Source organism: Apus apus, chromosome 3 (genome assembly GCF_020740795.1).
Source record: "Apus apus isolate bApuApu2 chromosome 3, bApuApu2.pri.cur, whole genome shotgun sequence".
Taxonomy (NCBI): domain Eukaryota; kingdom Metazoa; phylum Chordata; class Aves; order Apodiformes; family Apodidae; genus Apus; species Apus apus.
Genome location: NC_067284.1, coordinates 1952 through 23322, shown reverse-complemented (window position 1 = coordinate 23322; position 21371 = coordinate 1952). Strand labels below are relative to the sequence as shown.

Here is a 21371-nt window from a genome sequence, read left to right as displayed (position 1 = left end):
TAAGCTGAATTGTGAAGAAAACAAAAACAAAATTAAAATCATTATCCATGAAGTTGGCAAGAAACTATGTGTACCTTCTAGAAATTTAGCTGGCTGATTTACCCATGGGTGAGATATGTGCATTTTTCTTAGTGGAAAAATATTTCTGCCTGGTGAGACCTGAGGGTTGCTTTGATGCAGGAGAGGCAGCAGAAGGGCAATGCTTCTGCTTTCCTGGCTGGGCTTGGTGGTGCAGTCAGTGGCATTGTGTGGCTCTGCCAGGTACAATAGAGAGAATCAGTCATTGGAAATGTTGCCACTTGTTATGTGTAAGTGGTGGCTCTGAGCCGGCAGAAGCTGGATCCGCCCTTCACGCCCTGTGACAGCCTGTCAGGAACACAGGTCAGATTGGTCACGCTTTGCTGGTGGCCATAGGGGAGTCAAGAAGGTCAGAGCAGCAGGAAGATGCTGCTCCTCACCTTCGTTCTTTATCCTTTCCAGCAGCTTTCTGGTCTGCATTGTGAGAGAGCCCAGATGCATTTAAAGCATCCAGGAATGAAGCAGGCACTGCTTGGCTGCCTCTGCCAGGGCCGCAGGAGGGGAAAATAGCAAGAGAAGCTCCAGAAGCCCCAGCAGAATTGGTATAGGGGAGATGAGAGGTCCTGGTGCAGTTGGACATTTGGGAATTGCGTGCCAGACAAATGCAGAGTAAACACTGTATATGAAGCAAAGGCACCATAAGAGGAGTGTGTGAAGGGCATGTGTTTGTGTGGGAGAGAGAGATGTGAAGACGCAAAAGGAAAAATGACTGAATATAAGGATAAAATACATGAAAACATAAAGCAAAACCCAAAAAACAGAAGTAACTAGTGCTTGTTTGGAGAGTTTGTGTAAATCCCAAGCCTTAGAGATAGTTTGCAATTTAAAAAAAAAAGTGGGGGTGAAGAAAGGGACTGTGGTCTGAGAAAAACAGGTAAGAACAGGCAAAGAACCAGGAAGGGGCATAATGGTTAATGAAACTTTATTGAGTCACCACTAGTAGCAGAAATGCCCCCTGCTAGCTTGTATAAATGTGTGATCTAGCAGTGAGACAGTCTCTCCTATTCCTGCTTTGGGTCCCTGTGCTCCCCTAGGACATCTGCCTGCTCTAGGTTCTGGTCATGTCCCCCATCAGGGTGTTGGTGCAGTGGCCAGGCTGAAGGGTCCCCAGTTTCTTTTGTGCTTGTGGGAGTTCACTGTAGTACAAATAATTGATGTAAGCTAATTATTCATGTGAGCTATGTTGCCATAGGGATACTGAGTGGGAGAGGAAATTAGCTTACAAAGTAAAGGTTTGCAGAGAAAATGTTTAGCAAGAGCTTTCTCTGTTGATGTTGAAAACGGAGAATGACTGTTAAAGAAAAACTTGAGTAGAGCAAGAATAAAAAACCCCTAAGTTGGTGGTTACTGTGCCACATGCACGCTGTTGCCAAACAAAGAACTTCAGACTTGATGACAAAGCTGTATGTAAGCTTGCATGATGAAATCTGAAGCTGGACAAACACAGCTTGGTTTTCATTTATAGCTTAAAGTGCATAATCTTGTCCAACTTCATAAAGATACTGACAAAGTGTAGCCAAGTTTTAGGAGACCTTGGTTGAGTTACAGTTTCTGATGGAAACTATGCAAAAAAGATGGGCTGTCATGCCAAAGAAAACAAAAGTTATGATTTTGATTGTGTTTTACTTTAAGTTTGGGAGTTAATGTCTAAGCTTAAAGTAAAATAAAACTCAAAGATTTCTGGCCAACTAAAGAAAAAGTTAAATGAAGCCACAGCTTGCTTTTTTTTTTTTTTTCTTTTTAGGGGGGTGAGGGGTGGTGCAGTCTGTAGTCTGTCCTTCTGGGGCTTTTCATACTTACCACATTGCCATAAACAAAAATGGAATACAGATTCTGCTCTGCCTTTTGTTTTCCTGTTAACAAACATCTGGAAACTCAGCTTGCATAATAAGTAGGCCTTAGCAAGTAGGTCTTGCTCTGCAGTGTCTCTTTTGGGAATGGTTATATTGATACTGGCTCTGCTCTAGAAGAGGAAGTCAGCTGGACTTGTGTTTTCCCGTTGCAGATGTTGTCCTGGAGAAGGCCATGCACAAGTGCATTCTGAAGCCATTGAAGGGCCACATTGAAGCGATGTTGAAAGAGTTTCACACTGCAGATGGTTCTTGGAAACAGCTAAAGGAAAACCTGCAGTTGGTGCGGCAGAGGAATCCTCAGGAACTGGGCGTGTTTGTTCCAACACCAGACTTTGTGGACGTTGAAAAGATTAAAGTCAAGTTCATGACCATGCAGAAAATGTATTCACCTGAAAAGAAAGTCATGCTGCTGCTGAGAGTTTGCAAACTGATTTACACTGTTATGGAGAATAACTCAGGTATGGTGCTTCTCATGGTTCAAGTTCACTGATATTACAAACCTAGGGTTGTCTTTCAGTGGAGGAAATCAGACCACTGATTCTGCAGATGTCTCCTTCTGGAGCTCTCATAGCATGTCCTTGCCCTTCTGAGGGGGATTCTTCCACTCTGCTTCTTTCCTGGTATCTCTGCTGCATCTGGCAGCACATCTTACAAAAAAAGCAGCTTAGTTTAACTGTAGGCTTTTGAAGTTGACTGTCAGAAAGGCTGTCCTATGAGTCTTGAATTTGACACTGGTTATAAATGAGTATTTTTCTGGAAATTGTAATAAAGGAAACACCCTGTATTTAGCTATATTAATTCAATGGCATCTGTGCAATATGACAGCTACAAGGGCTCTATAATGGGTGGAGGAAAACAACCTCTGATCCAGTATTTTTTGCTTGGTGTGCCTGCATGTTCTCATTTTGACACTTCTCTGTTCTTGGAACAGAAATAGCATCTGTTTCTACACTGTAGCAGAAGTCCAAAAGTGGCCTTGAAACCTTGATGATTAAACAGAGCTACAGACCAGAAAGACCTGCCTGAGTAGTAGTCAGTAGCACAATTAAAATGCCGTGCTGGATGGCTTGAATTCATAGGTGCAGCTCTGTTGCCTGATATCTTATCAGACTCTGCTGTAGTAGGTCACAAGCTCAGGTGAAGCAACTCTGGTGGTAGTAGATTTTTTCCCCTAAGCCTGTAGAGCTTCTGCAGGTGGTTGGCAGTTTTCTTTCTGAGTGCTGAATGTGCAGCTGGGTCCAGTGCTGATCAAGACACCTACTTTCTTTTGAGATGAATGGTGAAAGCTTGTGGCTGTTTAAGAACCCCAAGGGGGTGTTTGAGGCATTTTTGCAAGATTTGGGTCCAAGCTCCTGCCCAGCTTATTTCTGTGCAAACTCCTGCATTTTAAAATGGATACAGGAATCTTAGCCTGAAGTGCTGCAAACTCTTTTCTCCATGCTGTGTTACTGTATTGTTTCCCAACGTTGTGTTTCCAACATGCAGAAGAAAAATACTGAGAGGCTGCTGCCAGTAAACTATTGCATTGAGGGGCTTGGGCTCAGATGTGGCAAATGCTCCTTGGGTTGTCTTGTTTTGTCATGTAAAGTTTGTAAAACATGTCACTGAGACAGCAGCTGTTTTGAGTGTCTGCTTTGACATGTACACTCGGGCAGATAGCAGTGTAACTCCTGGAGGGGTATGCATTAGCTGGTGTAACTATATCAGCCCTTCAGTCACATGGAGCTTCACCAAAGTTTGAGTAGGCTCCTGTGACCATCACACCAGTTCTGCAATGAACACAGTTTGACCCAGAGATCTGGCCACATAGAATTTTCTAACTGTGTAAATGCAATAAAAGCGACAGGAGCAGGGGCAGACCTGGCTGGGCACAGCACAGTCTGTGTTAGCTGCCTGCTGCCAGTGCCAAAGTGTAGGTGGAAGTCAGGCCAGGCTGGCATGGCAGCCTTTGCTGAAGTGACCCATTGAGCTGATGCCAAGGTGAGCCCAGTCTTACATTCCTTTCCGTGCCTCAAGGTGTGCATCACCAGCTTTGTGCTTGTTACAAGTAGAGGATGAAGCTGGTGTTGGTCTTCTGTCCAGCAGGCATCAGATGACATACTTTTTGCTGCACGTTCATAACAGGAGGCTCTAGAGTAATACAAATGTGCTGATTAGTGAAGGCAGTAAGATAATGCTTTCCTTTTGAACGCTGAAGCTGGTAAAAAGCTGTGGTTTGTCTAACCCTGTGTGTTCTCTCCAACCCAGGGAGGCTGTATGGAGCTGATGACTTCTTGCCTGTGTTGACATACGTCCTAGCCCAGTGCGATATGCTGGAGCTGGATACTGAAATCGAATACATGATGGAATTGCTGGATCCATCTTTGCTGCATGGTGAAGGTAGCCTATTTATTTATTTTTATTAGAACTGAGTAAAGGACTAGGTGTTGTTGCTGCTAACCTTGTTTGAGTAGAAATCCTTTCAAGGGGAGTCCTAAAGTCACCAATGTTAGTGGTGTAACAAGACAATCTCATTATTTCCACCTTAAACTGAGAGAGAGCTGGTTAGCTTCAGAGCACAGGCCTGAGTGACCTGATGTATACTCCCTTATGAGGGAATATGCTGTTTTCGGCCAAGAAGGGGGAGGCATTGTGACTTAGCAAGCAAACACGTGCTGTGCAGGCACCAAATGTAGTTATCCTTGTGCTCCTGAAAATATCCTGAGGGTATTTATAGGGCCACAGCATTCAGTTACATTGCGAGACATGTAATAGGACTTGGGTTAGGTGTTTTGTAAAACCTTCTGGGGAGGAATTCTTTACTGGGGAAGTGACTTTGAGAATATTGCCTCCCTTAATGACCTTTGCTTCTTCGCAATATTTGTTCTTCACAAAGTGTTCTTATGAGCGCTTGGAATATGTTTCCTAAGGCACTCTTGAATGATGGCTGAAGTCCACTAGGGGCAAGGAAGTCTCCCTCCTTTCTGTTTTCATGGTGGCGTTTTAAACAAAGACATATTCTGCAAGCCCTTGGTAGGCCCCAGAATCTACCAGTTTATGAGGAAGTTTAAAGGTTCTTGTGACCAAGCTTAGCTCTGAGTTTAAGTACACTTTTATGTTTCCCATTCCTGCTATCTCTTGCCTTGTTGAAATGGCTGTATCCTCTTACGTGCCGGTATGCAGGAGAGAACCATGCCAGGATTCCTCCAATTTGGCATTAGTCAGTTCCCTGCTTTGTGTACAGAGCATCCTCTAGTGCATTGTTCAGGAATCTTAGCACAGAATACTTGAGCTGTGAAGCTGGAGATCATCAACATGCTTGAAAGGCAGAAATACTTATTGGAATATTAAGTCATGTTGCTTTTAATGCAGCAAGTCTGTCCATTATCTGGCTTTTTTTGGCACCAGCTGAACTACACTGTGCAGAAAAAATTGTTTAGTGCTTTGGGGTTGTGCAGTTCAAATGTAATGTGCAGTTCAAATGTCCAATTTGTCTCATGGGTTGTGCATGTGCTTTATGTATTAAACTTGTTGCAAAGCTAAAGGCCAAGAGGATGCTAAAGTAACACAGAAAATACTACTGTGAGCATAGAATGCCTCTTTGAGTGACTCCGTGAATAGACTGTGCTGTCTGCAAATTGGACACTCCCACTCAAATAGTTTACTTTAAAAATAAATAAATAAATAAATTACAGCGTGTCTTTTGTTTCTCCTGGTGATTGGTGACTATTATCTCCTGTTGAGACCCTTTCTCCTTTGTGACCTGCAGCTTCTTTTGTACATCAGCAATTCTGTCTTGACTTTAGTTTGTTCTCCACTCATGTAATAAAGATGAAGTATGGAGGACAGTGCACATCACCTCCTGAACTAGCTGGACATTATGGGAAATGCTGAAAAGGTGACAAACACGGTTTCCTTTCAAAAAAAGAAAGAAAAAAGTTTTTGGGTTACTTCCAGTAAGGATGGTTTCTTTTGTGTTCTTGAACAGTGGTAGATCCTTTTACTTTGTTTAAACAGCAGTGTTTAGTTCATCCACACTTGAAGCTTAGGAAGAAAAAAAAAAATCACTGTTTGGAAGTTGTTTAAAAGAAAGCTCAGCTTCCAACTTTGTAAAAACAATAGGGAATAAAGGAGTGATAACAGTCATTTAAGTAACCAACTATCCCAGCACTGGTGGATCCAGAGTCAGGTTCTGCCATGGCACTTGATAACATGGTGTGAATGCAAATATTTTGGCAATAAAGTACAGGGACTTGCATACATGTTTGTGTGTGCATGTGTATGTATATGTACATATATTAAAACAATTGTGTGTGTCCTTCTGACTGTGACCAGTGAGAACCAGTGTTGTGTTTCTGACTGTTCTGAGAAGTTCTTCCCTTGCTGTCCTTCCCAGGAGGCTATTACTTGACAAGTGCTTATGGAGCCCTTTCACTGATCAAGAACTTCCAGGAGGAACAAGCTGCCCGACTGCTGAGTTCAGAAGCCAGAGATACTCTCCGGCAGTGGCACAAGAGGAGGACAACTAACAGGACGATACCTTCAGTTGATGATTTTCAGGTAGAGCTAAGGGTTGAATTAAAAAAACAGGGGATGATTGTTTTGTTGGAATTCCCCTTTTGAGAGGTGTGAGTCATAACAGTTCCCTTGCAGGCACAAGGTAAGTGCAGTGAAGCAGTGCTGAGAATACAGCTGGCAAATTTGGCTCCATAGAGCCAAAGCTGAAGTCTTTGGCTGAAAGTCTTTGCACTTTATAGTAGGTCTAAAGAAAACACCAAATAATGGAGCTTTCCCACCTTGCCTTCTATTTAAGCCATGCAGAGCAAAGACAAACTGAACCATATCTTAGATTCAGCTTCTTTGTATGCTTTACTGTGAAAAAGAAAACACACGGATTTCCAGGGGTATAAATCAGCACAGCTCCCCATTGGCTAATAGTGGCACACAGCAGGTAACAGGGAGGAGAGGTGGGAGAAAAGCTTGCCTGCAGTGCTGAAGTTTAAGCAAGGAGTAATGTACTATACTATGAATGTCTTAATGTTTGTTTGTGTTTTTTTCCTTTCCCTGTATTTCTTACTGCTCTTTCAGAGTAGGGCAGTAACTTCAACTGAAGAATAACAAAACAGTCCGGATTACTTCATCCTTTAAAACTAGGCCTGTGTATCTTTCATATAGTACCCTGTGGACTGAAGCAAGAGGAGGATGGAATCGAGAAGAAAGGATTTGATCCTTTGTGCTCTGTTGTTTACAGTTCATAGCACAGCACAAAGTAGCCAGAGAGGCTAATGACAACCATCAGTTAGTTGTGAGTGAGTGAGTTGCTTAAGCAACGAAGTTGTGGGATCACCAGGAGAAAATGAAACCCTTTCAGTTGAGGCTTCTTCTGCTTTATCAGTGTCCATGCAGACAACTACAGCACAACACTGAACAGGAAGGAATTGGGAAAAGAAGCAGTCTTCCACAATTTGCCTTTCTTGGCAGAACTGATGAACTGAAATTATAAACTATGGCCTGTGCACAAAGCTAGTCCATCTTACTGGGATCCATTTAATATTCTCCTTACCTGCAGTTAGGGGTCAGATTCAAGTAGCTTGAGTCTTTTTCTAGCAAAATAATAGACTGTTCATAGGAAAATTCAATGCCTTATGTTTCTGCTGGATGACTAAATGGCAGAGGACTCTTTCAGCAGGATCTTGTATTCCATGTCACCTTCTCTTCCTCAGCAAATGAACTTCAGCCAAGCCAATTGTACAGCTGGATGCTGTGCAGGAGGCAAGAAAGTGCAGGGGGAAAGCTGGCATTGAGTGTCCTCTTGTCTCTTTCAAAAGAGAGTCTCAGTAAAAATTAGTAAGGTCACACCACTCTTAGGCTATGCTTGGCACAATTTAATGCATTTTGCTGCCTGCTCAGAATGCCAGTTTTCCATCTCCCTTCTCCACATCCTGCAGTCCTGAAATGAAGCATCTTCCCTACAACCAACATGTAACAACTTGACCTCAGCTCATCTTTCCCCGCATTGAACCAGGATGTCATCAGTGCATTTCTGTGATGCAGTCACAGCCTTACCAGCTTTTGGGCCCTGGAGGGCCTTCATCTTTCCCCCTTCCCTACCTCAAAAAGATGGAAAAGCAAAGAATCCCATATTCCGATGATGATTAAATACAACTTTTTGATACTGCATACTTTCTGTACTTAAGTAGATAAGTTACAGGTGTTTGTACAAACTCCAGCCCCTCCTTGAAGCAATTCTGTTTGTCTAAAAGCACATGCATTTAAAAACAGGTCTGCTGTGTGTTAACTGCATCAGAAATTAGAACTGTAGTGTGTTTTGCCTTATCTAGGCTGATTTTTTTAATAATTACTTTATGCTGAGTAACAAAAAGGTTTTAATTCTATTCAGTCAGGCTCCATCCCAGTGATTTAAATGATGTTGCAAAGTTTCATTGTTTCAGTCTGTAGGCTCTCAAAAACCACTTTATTAAGACAAGAGTGCTCTTTGGAACTTAAGTCATATGAACGTTCCTCTTAGTCGTAGCTTTAACAGCTTTTTTTTATGAAGTGTAAATTTTGACCATTGTGATTTAGCATGCCTAATTTATTCAGCATACAAACGTAGGTACCAGCTCAGTCAATAAACAGGTGTTTCTGTCATTTTTCCCCACCTCCTTTAATTTCACTGCCTTTTAGTCTTTAATTGCAGTTCATTTATTTTTTAAAAAAGTACGTGACAGCAGGCTGCTTTGTTCATGTGTCCAAAAGCTTCTTCAACAGGAAGAAAAAAAATCTAGCTTTCGACTCAAGAGCATATGGATTTACCCTGATGTTGCAGAGTAAATTATCTTTCTGCATCCCTCTAAGCCCTATTTAAAGAAAGGAAATACTGTCACAGAAACTTGGTTACATCAGGCTCAGACACCAAACTGCCACCAGTTAAGGCACTGGAAATGTCCTCTGTGAGGATGGATTACCTTTCCCATACTGCAGCATAAGAGTGGAAACTCTTATCGTGCAGTAACTTGTGGATCAACACCCTTGTGTGCTGCTGGCAGAGGCTGCTTTTTTTCTTTTCTTTTTCCATCTGACTGATGTTGTGTGAAGCTTCTGTTCTCCAGCACTGACCCAGCAGTGGCAGCATTGTCTGGGGCGTGCTCCCTCAGACATTTAATTTGCCTCACTGCATTTTCTTTCCTAGTACGGTCAAACATCAAGGCCCGTTAAAACCACTGGTGTTTTCCACATGGTTTTAAGGCTGTATCTGTCCACTCTTAATGGCAGGGTTAGAATGTGAGCAAAGGAAAGGAGGATCATAGAGGGTATGTGTCAGCTTATGCATTCCAGTCGTGCCCACTGCAGCCTGGCCAGCACAATTCACAGGTGGCTGTAAAGAAATCACCAGTGTCTGTTCCACAACTAGAACGTGGAGAGGCTTGCTGTTTGTTGCTGACTCTCCACTTTTCAGAAAATGAGGTTTTGTTGATTTGGATTTCTGATGCCTGTTTTCTCATTCTACAGAACTACCTTCGTGTTGCATTCCAGGAAGTTAACAGTGGATGTACAGGGAAGACCTTGCTAGTAAGACCATATATCACTACCGAAGATGTATGTCAGCTTTGTGCTGAAAAGTTTAAAGTGGACAGTCCAGAAGAATATAGCCTGTTTCTGTTTGTGGATGACACCTGGCAGCAACTGACAGAAGATACCTACCCTCAGAAGATTAAGGCAGAGTTGCACAGCCGCCCACAACCCCAGGTCTTCCACTTTGTATACAAGCGCATTAACAGTGATCCCTATGGTGCCATTTTTCAAAACAACGAGTCGTCTTAAAACCAGCAGCTCATCCTTTAATTTCTGTTCCTTCTGAACTGTTTAAAACATCTCTGTTGGCTGCCCTCCTTAGGAGCTAAACCAGGTCTTAAACCATAAGTGCCTACCAAACGCATGCAGACACCTGCAGCATCGCTCACCACCCCACGTACACGGTGCCTGCGCCCAGCAGCGCGGGGTGTTCCACCCGCCTTGGTGAGGGAGCAGTCCGTGGGGCTGACCTCCTGGTACCACAGACTCTGGAAGCCTATTACACTGTGGCCCTCTGCAGGTCTTCTGCTGTAGTGTGCAAAAAAATCTTATTTTCTTACACTCATCCTTTAGCCAAATGTCATTCTGTTTTAAATATATGTATGCTAGACAAGTATTTCAGTAAACTGGCTGGTATCAGCTCAGTTTCACCAGCGTGGGTTTGACAAGACTGTCCGATGCAGGGCATCAGTTAACTCATAATTACCTGGATGATTGCATCCTTTCCTAATTTTTTTTAATTACAGAAAATTGCCATGGTTTTATATATATATAAATATATCATAGAAAATTTATAGCAGTTGCAGGTAAACTGTCAGGGTTGGTTTTTGAAATATTTTTTTAACTATAAAATATTCTATAATTATGCATGTGATTTTAACATTTAATATACAAGAATAAATCTCTTGCTGGTTTTAGAGTATTGCATTGAAAGTCTCTGGTTTCTCTTATTTTCCTGTTACAGGAGAGTTTTTATGAAACTTCTGTTATCTGTAAAAAGATTGTAACATTGGCACTGGTGATTTCGTTGCCTTTATCTGAATTTCATGTACTGTTATCTGGAATATTGTTTGTATAATTGTTTTAGACAGAACTAAGGGGCTGGAAGAGGAAATGGAAAGAAAAGGATGTAGAGAAGGGACAGAGAAGGACTGTAGAGAATCTAATTTAGGATTAAAATGTTAGTCTGCTGGTTCAGGCTCCCTGCAGAAAATAAGCAAAGGAGGTTGGTAAGGGACTTCTATGTCAGCAGTATTACAGATTTGCAGAGGGATTTGGCAGCATTTCCCAGATAGTCCTTGTGTTAGCAGAGGATTAAATGTATCAGTAAGGTGAAGGAGAACACTAATAATTTTGTACAGTTTGTCACCAACATCAGTGTGTCTTGGATGAGGAATGTGTTGTAGCATTTTGTGGCTCTAAGTTACTCAGTGGGGGAGGTGTGCAAGTCAGTCCTACATATGCAGAGGTGAAGTGGTGGTGTTACACGTGTGTGTTCTGTAGATGTGTCCGAGGAGTCCAGGAGAGCCACTCCTTTGCGAGGGGCTGGGGCTCTCCCCAGGTCAGGTGTGAGCAGTGACATGAGGCAGGTGGGGACACAACCTCACAAGCAGCCTGTCTTGCACAGAGATCTGCAGCATTGCTGTCCGTTTGCTGTGTACCTGAGACCCCTGGCACATGTCTGTATCTTGTTTTGTAAATGGTGAGTTTTTGCACATCATAATACATTGTAATACTGAACTATCACCTGGTATGTTGTGTGCTTGTTTTTTTGGGCGTTTTGTTTTGTTTCCTAAGGAATGGTTCACACATGATCAGTAGACTCTGGTCTCCATACTGCTTGACCCACTTTAAAGGAAGGATGCAGTTACACTATCACCAAGTTAGTGTGCTTGGCCTGAACAGTCAGTAGAAGCAGACAGGTATCTTGACTGCTGAACCATTTTTGGCTAAGTTAGGATTTGCATTCAGTGCTAGACAAAATTCCACTATTTCCCTATGATGGCAACTCTGTGAGGGAAGGACTGGGGCAAAGTGTAAAGAAACTCAGAACTTCAGGAGTGAAACAAAGGCAAGCAGAGTGCAAAAGGGAAATGTGTGCCCAAACCACCTCAAGATGATCCCACTCTATTCTCGTGCAATGATTTTGTTTGAAAATTAGAACATTTTAGTCACTGTACTGTACAAAACGCTTCTCTCTTCTGGTAATGCCAGGGAACAGATGATACAACAACTTGGGAGGAATCTGCACTTGTAAAAATAAGCCGTTCTGTCATCTTCAGTGTGAGAAAAGGAAGAAAAGGTTATAGTGGAGGTGGTCTCTTTTTAGTTGTGGCTCCCTCTTTTTTTTGAGAGTCAAGTAACTGTGGAAAGACTAAAGGAAAGAGAGCTGGAGATGATGAATCCCTAACTCTTTCTAATAAAAGAGCCTTTATAGAAAAGTTGACGCTCCATTAGGGGATTATTTGTGAATACACAAAAACATGTACTGCAGAATCACAAAATGCCACCTCAGCAGCCTCAGCCAAACCTGACTTGTTGTCGTTTCCCCGCGTTCTTCCCCTTATCCCAGGCTGCCGTCCTCCCCGGCAGCCTCGGCTGCCCCGGCCCCGCCGCAGGGCCCCGAGCCCGGGAGCGCCCCGAGCAGCCCCGCGGAGCAGCCCCTGGGGACGTAAAACCAGAACAGAGCAACAAGAAAACCGAGCAGCTACCGCAGTTCCTGGGCGGCTCCACCAGCTCCTGCCGCGCCTGCGGAGGGGCGGGCGAGGGGAACGGCCCAGGCCGGGCGCCCCGAGCGGGGACGGGGCCGCGTTTCCGTGGTCCTGGTTGTTCGAGGTGTCGTGAGGCCGCCCCCGAGACGGGACGATCGAGCCAAGGGAGCCGGGCTCTGCGGCTCTGGGGCTCTGGGGCTCTGCTGCCGCCGGTCCCCCCGGCCCCCGGGCTCCCGCCCCCCCGGGCTCTCCCCGCCCCGCAGCCCGGGCCGGCCCCGCCGCTGCCGCCCCGCCTCGGCCGAAGCGCTTCCGGGGCAGCGGGAAGAGCTTCCCGGGCGCGGGAGCGGCTGGCGCGGCAGCCATGACCACCCTCCGCGCCTTCACCTGCGACGACCTTTTCCGCTTCAACAACATGTAAGCACCGGCCCCCCGCGCCCAGCGGCCCCGGGGTCCGGCCCCGGGGTGCCCGGGCCGCGCCGCCGACCCCCGCGCTCTGTCTCCGCAGCAACCTGGACCCGCTGACCGAGACCGTATCCTTCCCGGGGCCGGGGCGGTGGCGGGGCCCGGCGGCAGCCCGGCTTGCTCCTTAACGCGGCGCCCAGTACGGGATTCCCTTCTACCTGCAGTACCTGGCGCACTGGCCCGAGTACTTCATCGTGGCCGAGGCGCCCGGCGGGGAGCTGATGGGCTACAGTGAGTGCGGGGCCGGGGCTGCGGGGCCGGGGCTGCGGGGCCGTCCTGCCGGGATGAGCTCCCCGCGCCGGGCCCGACCTCCCCGGGGCCCGGCGGCGGGAGGGGAACCCGCTGCGCTTTGTGCTTTCAGGGGAGGGGCTGGGGCTGGGTGTAAACTCCTTATTCGCTGTGTCGTATCCTTGTTTTTCAGAAGTCAGCCCGAATAGAGCTGCTGGTTTGTTCTTTGCTTCCAGGCTCCACACGCCCCTCTCCCCCCACCCCCCCCTTTTTTTTTTTGCTGGGGGGTCTTTGTGCAAAATGAGGCTCTTTGCAGGGACCTGGGAAATGAAGTGTTGAACACAGTAGACCTTAAAACACCTAACATAGTAAACCTTAAAGCATTTTCTGTACAGAAGGTTTCTCCATACCCACCACATCAGTTGCTATGAGCAGCGACTGTGATGTTTGTCAGTCTGGAAGTGTGGATGTCCACTAGTGAGCACTGCTTTGGCTGTGTGGAAAGGAGAGGAGCTACCAACCCCTGAAACAACATCCTCTGCTCTTTGTTTTTTTTCCTTCTTAAACATCCCGTGTTTGCAGGGCCTCAGCTTTCTATGGCCAGGTAGGCAAAGCTGCCCAGGCTCTGTTCCCCAGTGAGCACCAAAAGCCTCCACTAGTTGCCAGGACGGTGGGTTAGTTTGGGGCTTGTGTCCCGCGGTTCCTGTTCCTTTAGTCGGATCCTGAATTCTGCTCAAAGACGCACAAGAATTGCTTAAACTTGGCGCTCAGACGTCACGCTTCAGACTGTGGCTTTGCAGAAACGTATGTATTTTTTACACTAGTCAGTGAACCTGCAGTACTTGATCAAAAGGAGGTTTCTAGCGGCTGCTGCGGGGGCGGGGAGGCGGGCAGCCCTGCGGGGGGAGCAGAGCCCCACCAGCTGCTCCCTGCCCGCAGTCATGGGGAAGGCCGAGGGCTCGGTGGCTCGCGAGGAGTGGCACGGACACGTTACTGCTCTCTCTGTTGCACCAGAATTCCGTCGGCTGGGGTTGGCTGCTAAATTGATGGAGCTCCTGGAGGAAATTTCAGAAAAGTGAGTTCTATGCTTATTTTTAATTTTGTATTTTAAATAATCTTTCTACAGCGGCCCATCATAGAATCATAGGGGTTGGCAGGGACCTCTGAAGATCATCAAGTCCAACCCCCCTGCTGCAGCAGGAACACCTGGGGCAGGTCACACAGAAAAACATCTAGAGAGGTCTTGAAAGTCTCCAGAGAAGGAGACTCCACAGCCTCTCTGGGCAGCCTGTCCCAGGGCTCTGTCACCCTCACAGGAAAGAAGTTTCTCCTCATGTTGAGGTGGAACTTCCTGTGTTGTCACTTGGTGCTGTTTCCCCTCGTCCTGTCACAGGCACCACTGAAAAGAGACTGGCCCATTCTTGACACCCACCCTGCAGGTATTTATAGACATTAATAAGGTCCCCTCTTAGTCTTCTCTTCTCAAGACTAAACAGCCCCAGTTCTTGGCTTAGATATTTGATTTGCATGAAGCAGACCCAGAATTTTTGCTCTAATTAGCATTCTGATTCACTGAAGTACTCCATACTTGGAGAACAAGAATTATGAATGTTTCTTGCTGGTTTAAAGTCTCAGGGTTTCCCTGAAATATAACTGGCCAGAATGAGTAGGAAGCAGCCTGAATTCCAACTCAGGCTCTTTCTTGACAGGAAGAGACCTTCACAAAACATCAGCACTGTTTCCTGGAGGGCCTCTAACTTAACTTGTTCAGTAATTATGGGCTTTGTGTGACTCCCTCGGGCACAATCTTGAATAAATTTTGTCCAGCAAACAGTATCTGAGCTTATTTTCCATCTTGTGCTTGGTTACTTGTACCTGCTGAGAATTTAATTTCATTTCCCCACGGGGAAATGTCCCATACTCATGCTAGTAGGGCAATCCCAGGGGAGTTGGTAAAATGGAAAACAGTACAACATTTTTAAAAACTCGCCTTGTGAAGGGAAGGGCTATGTCCTGTCAGGTGACTGCTTTTTGGGTTGGGTTCTACACCCCCACCCTTCCCTGCACTTTGAAGGAGGCAGTCACTAAGCCAATGCAATCTGAAATGTGGATTTATTGATTTTTAAAAATAATAGATATGGGCCTTGTGTGGGTAGTTTGGCTTGCCCTGTTCTTTCTGGTCATAATTCAGAACCCACTGGCTCTTGTAGAAGACTGGTTGTGTGACAAAAATAAAAATGAAAGCTGGGCCTGTGCTGGATTTGTCCCTTGGTGAAGGAGTGCTGCTGGTGCTGCAGTGTGGAAGGTGGTTGGTTGGGTCACCGCCCCATCGAACCTGCTCTTGGTCTGATTACAAGTTGTGTGTCATTGTTGAGAAACACATTCACCCACTGTTCCTTACTGTGTTCTCCTGGGTTTTATGTTTTCAAAGGAAGGGTGGATTCTTTGTCGATCTCTTTGTGAGGGTGTCGAATCAGGTTGCAGTGAACATGTACAAGCAACTTGGCTACAGTGTCTACCGCACGGTGCTGGAGTACTACTCTGCGAGCAGCGGGGAGCCAGATGAGGATGCTTATGGCAAGTACTTGTTCTGCCTCGAGTTGAGTGGAAAGGTTCTCAGGTTGAGGCTTCCTGGGCTTGTTTCTACAATTTTTCTACTTATTTTTTTTAAATATGGAACAAGCTCAGATAGTTGTCGATGAATGGGGTTTTGTATACTCCTTTAGACAGCTTTTCCTACTGAAGATTACATCAGTTACAAAACTTAATCTTGCAGTTTACACATTTTGTAGCATCTGTGGCAAAGTAAACTACAAAACAAGAAAAAAACTATTAAGTGCAATGACATTAATCCTGTAGGTAAGACGAAAATGAAAATACAGTCCCTTACCTGTTTTTTCATTCCAAGGAATGCTTCATTCCTTTCATTCCAAGGGTATTTGGAAATTCAAGTATGTTAACATTAATTCTGTTAACAAAATTGAAGTACCAGCTGCTTTCTCTTTCTAGATCTTTAAGTATCCTCCCCAAAGTGTTACGTGGCCATGCTGTGTCTCTTTTCTGTTCTTGCACCACTTGTTTGATATACAGGAGCACTATGAAATACAGAGAGCACAGACAGACATCTACCATTGTTGCAAATGCCTTAAATCATGTGTTGTCCCTAAAGGGACCTAAAAGCCTGCCATTTCCTGTCCATTTGGTTGGGTTTCATGCAGTGTTAAATTCCAGTTGATGACATCACTGCCAAACAACAGGAAGGACATCAAACCAATAATGGTGTGATCAGAGGGGGGAGACCAAGATGGTGAAAGGTCTCGAGGGCAAGACTTGGGAGTAGTGGCTGAGGTCACTACATTTGTTCAGCTTGGAGAAGGCTGAGGGGTGACCTCACCACTGAGGGGTGACCTCATTGCAGTCTACAACCTCTCCAGGGGGGGCAGCAGGAGGGGAAGGTGCTGCTCTCTCTGGTGACCAGCAATAGGATGAGGAAATGGAATGAAGCTGCATAGTTCAGACTGGACATTAGGAAAAGGTTCTTCACGAAGAGGGTGGGAAGTGGTCACAGCACCAAGCCCGTCAGAGTTGAAGGAGCATCTGGGCAACACTCTCATGTGGTTTAGTTTTGGTATTCCTGTGAGAAGCAGGGAGTTGGACCCAATGATCCTTATGGTCCCTTCCAATTTGAGATATTCTATGATTCTAGGAAATGTTATTGATTAAAAATTATCTTATTGTAATAGAAAATTCACTTAACATGGTTTTGTAGCACTGACTGCCTCAATATAATAGCACTTACTTTCTTTTGCCACAGATATGAGGAAAGCTCTTTCCAGAGATACGGAGAAGAAATCCATTATACCTCTGCCTCATCCTGTGAGGCCAGAGGACATCGAGTAACTATAATCTGGGAGCTTCCAGCAGCTTCTCATAGGAGCCACCCCTGGGGCCAGTTGCCCACTACCAGTACCCCACCACACTGACCCAACACAGACTATTAAAATGGAATTACCTCCTTTATTGTGTTTTCTTGGTTTTCTTTCAGACGTAAAATACCTGAGGTCAGTAATAGTAAAAACCTCTTTGAATGCATTTATTCACAGACAATGAAAATACTGCAGGGTGATGAGTTAAGAGTCTGGAATGACCCTTCTGCTGAGCTGTGATGTTTGGACTGGATCCCCTTGCTTTCTGAACTCTGTCTCGGGGAGGAGTCTGGCTCCAGTTGGAGCCAGACTTGGCCTCTGACTGTAAAGAAAAGTTCAGCCCTTCAGCCCTGTCACAGAGTCGGTTTATTGCAGCTCAAGCTGGTGCCTCTGGAGGGGGACCCTGCCCATACTGAGCCTGTTAGGGCCTCACAGTCTGAGCATGTGCTTGTTTGCAGGATGTTCATCCCATTATCTCCCATAATGATGTCTTCTCCTGATCAGTTCTGGCCTTCCCTATCTGAGGGTCCCCATCCACCATCAGTCACTTCTCATAAGGGTAGTTCTTCCACAGTCCAATTTCTCCCAACAAGTTTTGGACAATCCATCTTACCAAAGGATAAGGTCGAGTAATTACCTCATTATCTACACCTTGTTTAAATATTATTCAGGTGACAAAGTTAAGGGGATATTTCTTTAATCAATCTATTGATCTTAATCGTCCTTGAGGGATTTTTCCATGGGAGGTTTTCTCCTGGGCACGTCCCAGCTGTGGTCTGTCCCAGCCCCCCCGGGGTGTCCCTGCAGGTCCCTCCTGCCTCTCCTCCCCACTCGCAGCCGCGTCCCCGCCCTGTCCCCGCCCCGTGGGGTGTCCCCAGAGGCAGCTGACGGATCCAGGTGCTGCTCTCCCAGCCCCTTCATTCCAGCTGGTGTTTGGCCCTGCCCCTTTCCCATGGATGGTGGGAAGGGCGGTGGGCGGCCCCGGGGTATATGAGCTCTGCTTGTGCCGGGGAGCTCGGTCTGCTTTGAGGTCCTGCTGGTCCTGCAGCGGGTGGAGCTTTAGAGCTCTTTGGGTGAGCGTGTTTTGAAGCTCATTGAAACTGGACCATCCACAATCTGCAAGACTCTCCAGGTAAGCAGTGTGTATGGTCAGAGGAGTGTTTCTTGCATGCAGCTGTTTTTTCCTGTTTGAAACTTTGTGTTGGGATGTTTTGAGATGAGAAGGTGATTTAATATTCTGTGTTGTTTTTTACTCTTTTTGCAGGTGATGAAGGGGAACCTGGTAACTGCAGAACTAACAGAGATAACTAGCTGTGGAGTTTTCTTTAAACAAGGATGGATTGAGACCTGTGGCCCCTGAAAGATAAGTTGAGGGATGGGTGCTGGGGAGGGATCAGGGGGTGGAGGGTACAAGGTTGGGAATTGCAGGGAGGGTTTTTGGAGTTAAAAGTTGAAGAGAAGGCTGTTTGGGAGCTGTCCCCTTTGGGCAAGTAAAGGCAGGGGGTTACTCTTCAGCACAACACTAGCGCGTGCCAGGCAGGGCAGCTCCAGGCTGTGTGTGTGTCATTGCATAGCTCGCGTGGTGCGTCGTCTCCTGTGTCTCAGACCCTCCTTGGGTCCCACGCTCCTCTTTGTGCTCCAGGAGCACAGCACTCGTCATCATCCGCATCCATCATTGTGCCTCATCCTTAGGTCTTTACCATCCATGCTCATCATCATATGCCGATCGGGTGCATCTCTTCTTGCCTTACCCCAAAAGCACAGCTCGGCCTCGTGACTTGGGCGCATCCTCTTTTGCGCCAAGGTCGTGGTTGGTGTCATCAGCACCAGCCTGGAGCCTTCTCTTTCACAGGGAGGCCTTTTTCTGGGTGTTTCTCCCTGAGTCCTTGCGTTCTTAGGTCTTAGCAAGGCTTTTTGTGCATCCATCAGTTTTGGTTTTGACTGTAGCTTCTTGTCACAGATTGTGATGTTTGACGCTTTCTCTGAGGCTGCCTTATGGTCTTTTTACTGCTGAAATAAAAAAATTGATTGTTTATGGGAATATTTGGATCAATATGTTAATTAAAGGCATATAGTTCACACTGAATACATGTTAAAGATTGGGCAAACTGACAACTGCTTGACCCAAGTGACTTGACTTTTGGGATGACTTGTGACTTGACTTACTGTGAGTAGCTGGAGTGATAAGGCCTTAGGCTGCAATTCTAATTAATATTTAGCTGAACTTGCTGTAATGAACCTTAGTTAGAATTTCACTCTACCAGCTGTAATAATATTGAAACAAGATGTAGACAACAAGATAATTACTTGGAATAATCTTCTGCAATGGGAAGAGGCGTTGACGAAATTTAAGTTGGATAAATTGGACAAAATCAGACTGTGGAAGAATTTTCCAGCTGCGAAACAAGTGGAAGAGGACAAAGAGAAATTGTCCAGACAAGAAATCACTGATGGTGAACGGGCACCCTCAGAGGAGGACAGAACCCATCAGAATGGGATGATGTCATCACTGTGGGAGGTAATAGGATGAACAGGTGCATGTACCAGCATGTGGTCAGACTGTGAGCCTTTAAAAGGTACAAATACAGTCCAGGTGGGGTCACTCTCCAGAGGCACCCAGCTACAGCTGCAATTAACAGATTCTGTGGCAGAACCCAGGGTCTGAGCTTCTCTTTATGGTCAGAGGCAAAGATGGGATCCAGCTGCACCTAAGCTTCTTCCTGAGACGAAGTTTAGAAACCAAGGAGGTCCTGTCTGAACTGCACAACTTGACAGGAGGGACTTCCTGGACTCTTCAACTGTTACCTCATGCTCGCAGTCCTATATGTCTGGGTGCCATCTGCGTTGCAGGAGTAACTTTTCTTGCTGGGAGTTTCCTCTCATGCTTGTGTCACATCCTTTGTGTTTGTGTGTTGTGTCTCTGTGCTGTTGGGTTGGAGCTGCTCTCTCTGGAGGCTGTAGCAGCTGTGGGGTTGGGAGAAGAATAGCAAGGAGAGCCTGTGGTTCATGTTGCTGTGCTGCCTGTGCCTGTTGGGGTGCAGATGGAGCATTTGAAGTGAAGTAGCAGCCCTCAGCAGGGGAGGGTAGTCATTTTCATAGTGTTTTTGAGAAGGGGTGGCTGGAGCCATAGCCAAGCAGGCTGGGTGTCCAGGGTGTTAAGGCCTGAATGTGTGGGGTGTAATGTTCACCTGTTTTTTAGCTCCCTTGTAGGTAGTTAGGATCTCAAAGATGTTCCTAAATGGGAATCTCTGGAATTGCATCCAGCTGATTGCTTGTTACTGCTTTTTCAGATGCAGGGAGAGGAGCCACGCAGCAGAGGGTGATGGAGGAGAGGAGCAGAGCGTGGTGAGGAGCTGGGTCGGTGCGTATTGAAGAGTCTGGGTGAGTTGTCCCCTGGGTTGTGAGGGAAGGTGTGAGTGGTGCCTCTATCGACTGGCTCATGGTTTGGGTTTGTTTTGTAGGTGCAAAGCACCGAGGGAAGCGGGAGATCTGCACTGGAGGTGACTCAAGCAAGGTCAGTGACAATTAGCAGGCTGATCTGGCAGTTGTTTTCCAGGTGTTGTGTTGTCAGTGTGTGATGAGCATCCCTTGTTTGTGTTTTCCAGGCAGCACACAGGGCTGGACGTGGCACCCTGTGACCATCAGAGGACGGACAGGTGAGCCACGAAGGTGAGAGTGGTAGATGGGAATAGCTGTGGGCAGGCTGTGGGCTCGGGCAGTATCTCAGGATGTGCTGTTTGCTTCAGTTTTGCAGCCTTGGAGCAGTGGAGCAGCATGCCAAGGGGCCATCTGTGGAGATGACACAGGCATCAGCCAGGTTGGTGTCTAGGAGAAAGTTACCTGTGGGAACTCAGTGAAGCATTTACCTCTTGGGTGTGTAGGTGCTGTGCAGGCTGCCGTTGGGGTTGGGTGGGTGTTTGGGGTGAACCAGGGTGGTAGAAAGGAGGGTCGTGGTACTTGTCACAAGCACAGCAGTGATTTGGGTCTTTTGGTATCTTAGATGCTACAAGCAAGGATGGCCTCAGCATCTGATTCTGGAACCAGCAGGTGAGGAGAACACCATGGGGGTTCTGAGCAGGGGATGTTGAAGAGGTTGGCAGTGGCTGATGTGATGCTTATCAGTACTAATTGTGAGTTTGTCGTTGTTTTTCCAGATCACTATGAGGAGCCTGGCGATGGCAGGAACATCCCGGCAAGGATGGCTTGTCGAGGAGGAAGGCTGCGGAGCCCTGGCCATCTGAAAGCTAAGTGGAGGGGCTGGGAGGAGGGGACAAGGTTGGGGGTTGGAGGCGGGGGGTTTTCAAAGTTGGTGTAGGGGAGAGGGCTGGCAGGGCACAGTCCCCTTGGGGCAGGTCAAGGGACGGGTTACTCTTCAGCACAATGTCAGTGTGTACAGGGCAGGGCAGCTCCAACCTGTGTCTGGCGTGTACTTCGTGTCGTCTGTTTTCTGTGTCTCAGACTGTATGTTCCTTGGGTCTTGGTGCCTCCATAGCTCGGTGACCAGCAGGCACCTCGGTAGCCCTCCCAAGAGTCCAGAATGCATCACTTCACTGGCACAG

At 46.4% G+C, this 21371-nt stretch overlaps 2 protein-coding genes and 1 long non-coding RNA gene across 9 annotated transcripts in view; all 3 read left to right on the top strand.

The window, feature by feature from the left end:
• Nucleotides 1-11231, top strand: part of RIN2 (Ras and Rab interactor 2) — a 74662-nt gene extending 63431 nt beyond the window's left edge. For all 5 annotated transcript variants that reach the window (XM_051613705.1, XM_051613701.1, XM_051613700.1 and 2 more), the window contains 4 exons: nt 2084-2389; nt 4179-4310; nt 6307-6470; nt 9423-11231. In XM_051613705.1, coding sequence (XP_051469665.1) covers nt 2084-2389; nt 4179-4310; nt 6307-6470; nt 9423-9734 — 914 coding nt within the window. In that variant the 3' untranslated portion in view covers nt 9735-11231. The remainder of the gene's footprint in view (nt 1-2083; nt 2390-4178; nt 4311-6306; nt 6471-9422) is intronic.
• Nucleotides 11232-12504: 1273 nt separating this feature from the next.
• Nucleotides 12505-16906, top strand: NAA20 (N-alpha-acetyltransferase 20, NatB catalytic subunit). Of its 2 annotated transcripts, none has more exons than XM_051615083.1 (6): nt 12505-12610; nt 12702-12726; nt 12799-12889; nt 13901-13961; nt 15318-15463; nt 16701-16906. In XM_051615083.1, the coding sequence occupies exons 1-6, from the start codon at nt 12558-12560 to the stop codon at nt 16784-16786; spliced, it is 462 nt and encodes a 153-aa protein (XP_051471043.1). In that variant the 5' UTR covers nt 12505-12557; the 3' UTR covers nt 16787-16906. The 2 variants fall into 2 exon arrangements, with proteins under 2 accessions (XP_051471043.1, XP_051471042.1); XM_051615082.1 differs by having other exon boundaries at nt 13826-13961.
• Nucleotides 16907-18180: 1274 nt separating this feature from the next.
• On the top strand, nt 18181-21075 carry LOC127382929 (uncharacterized). Of its 2 annotated transcripts, none has more exons than XR_007889066.1 (5): nt 18181-20326; nt 20418-20468; nt 20559-20629; nt 20813-20859; nt 20967-21075. It is a non-coding gene; the product is annotated as an uncharacterized LOC127382929 (long non-coding RNA). The 2 variants fall into 2 exon arrangements; XR_007889065.1 differs by having other exon boundaries at nt 18186-20326; nt 20418-20481.
• Nucleotides 21076-21371: the final 296 nt, after the last annotated feature.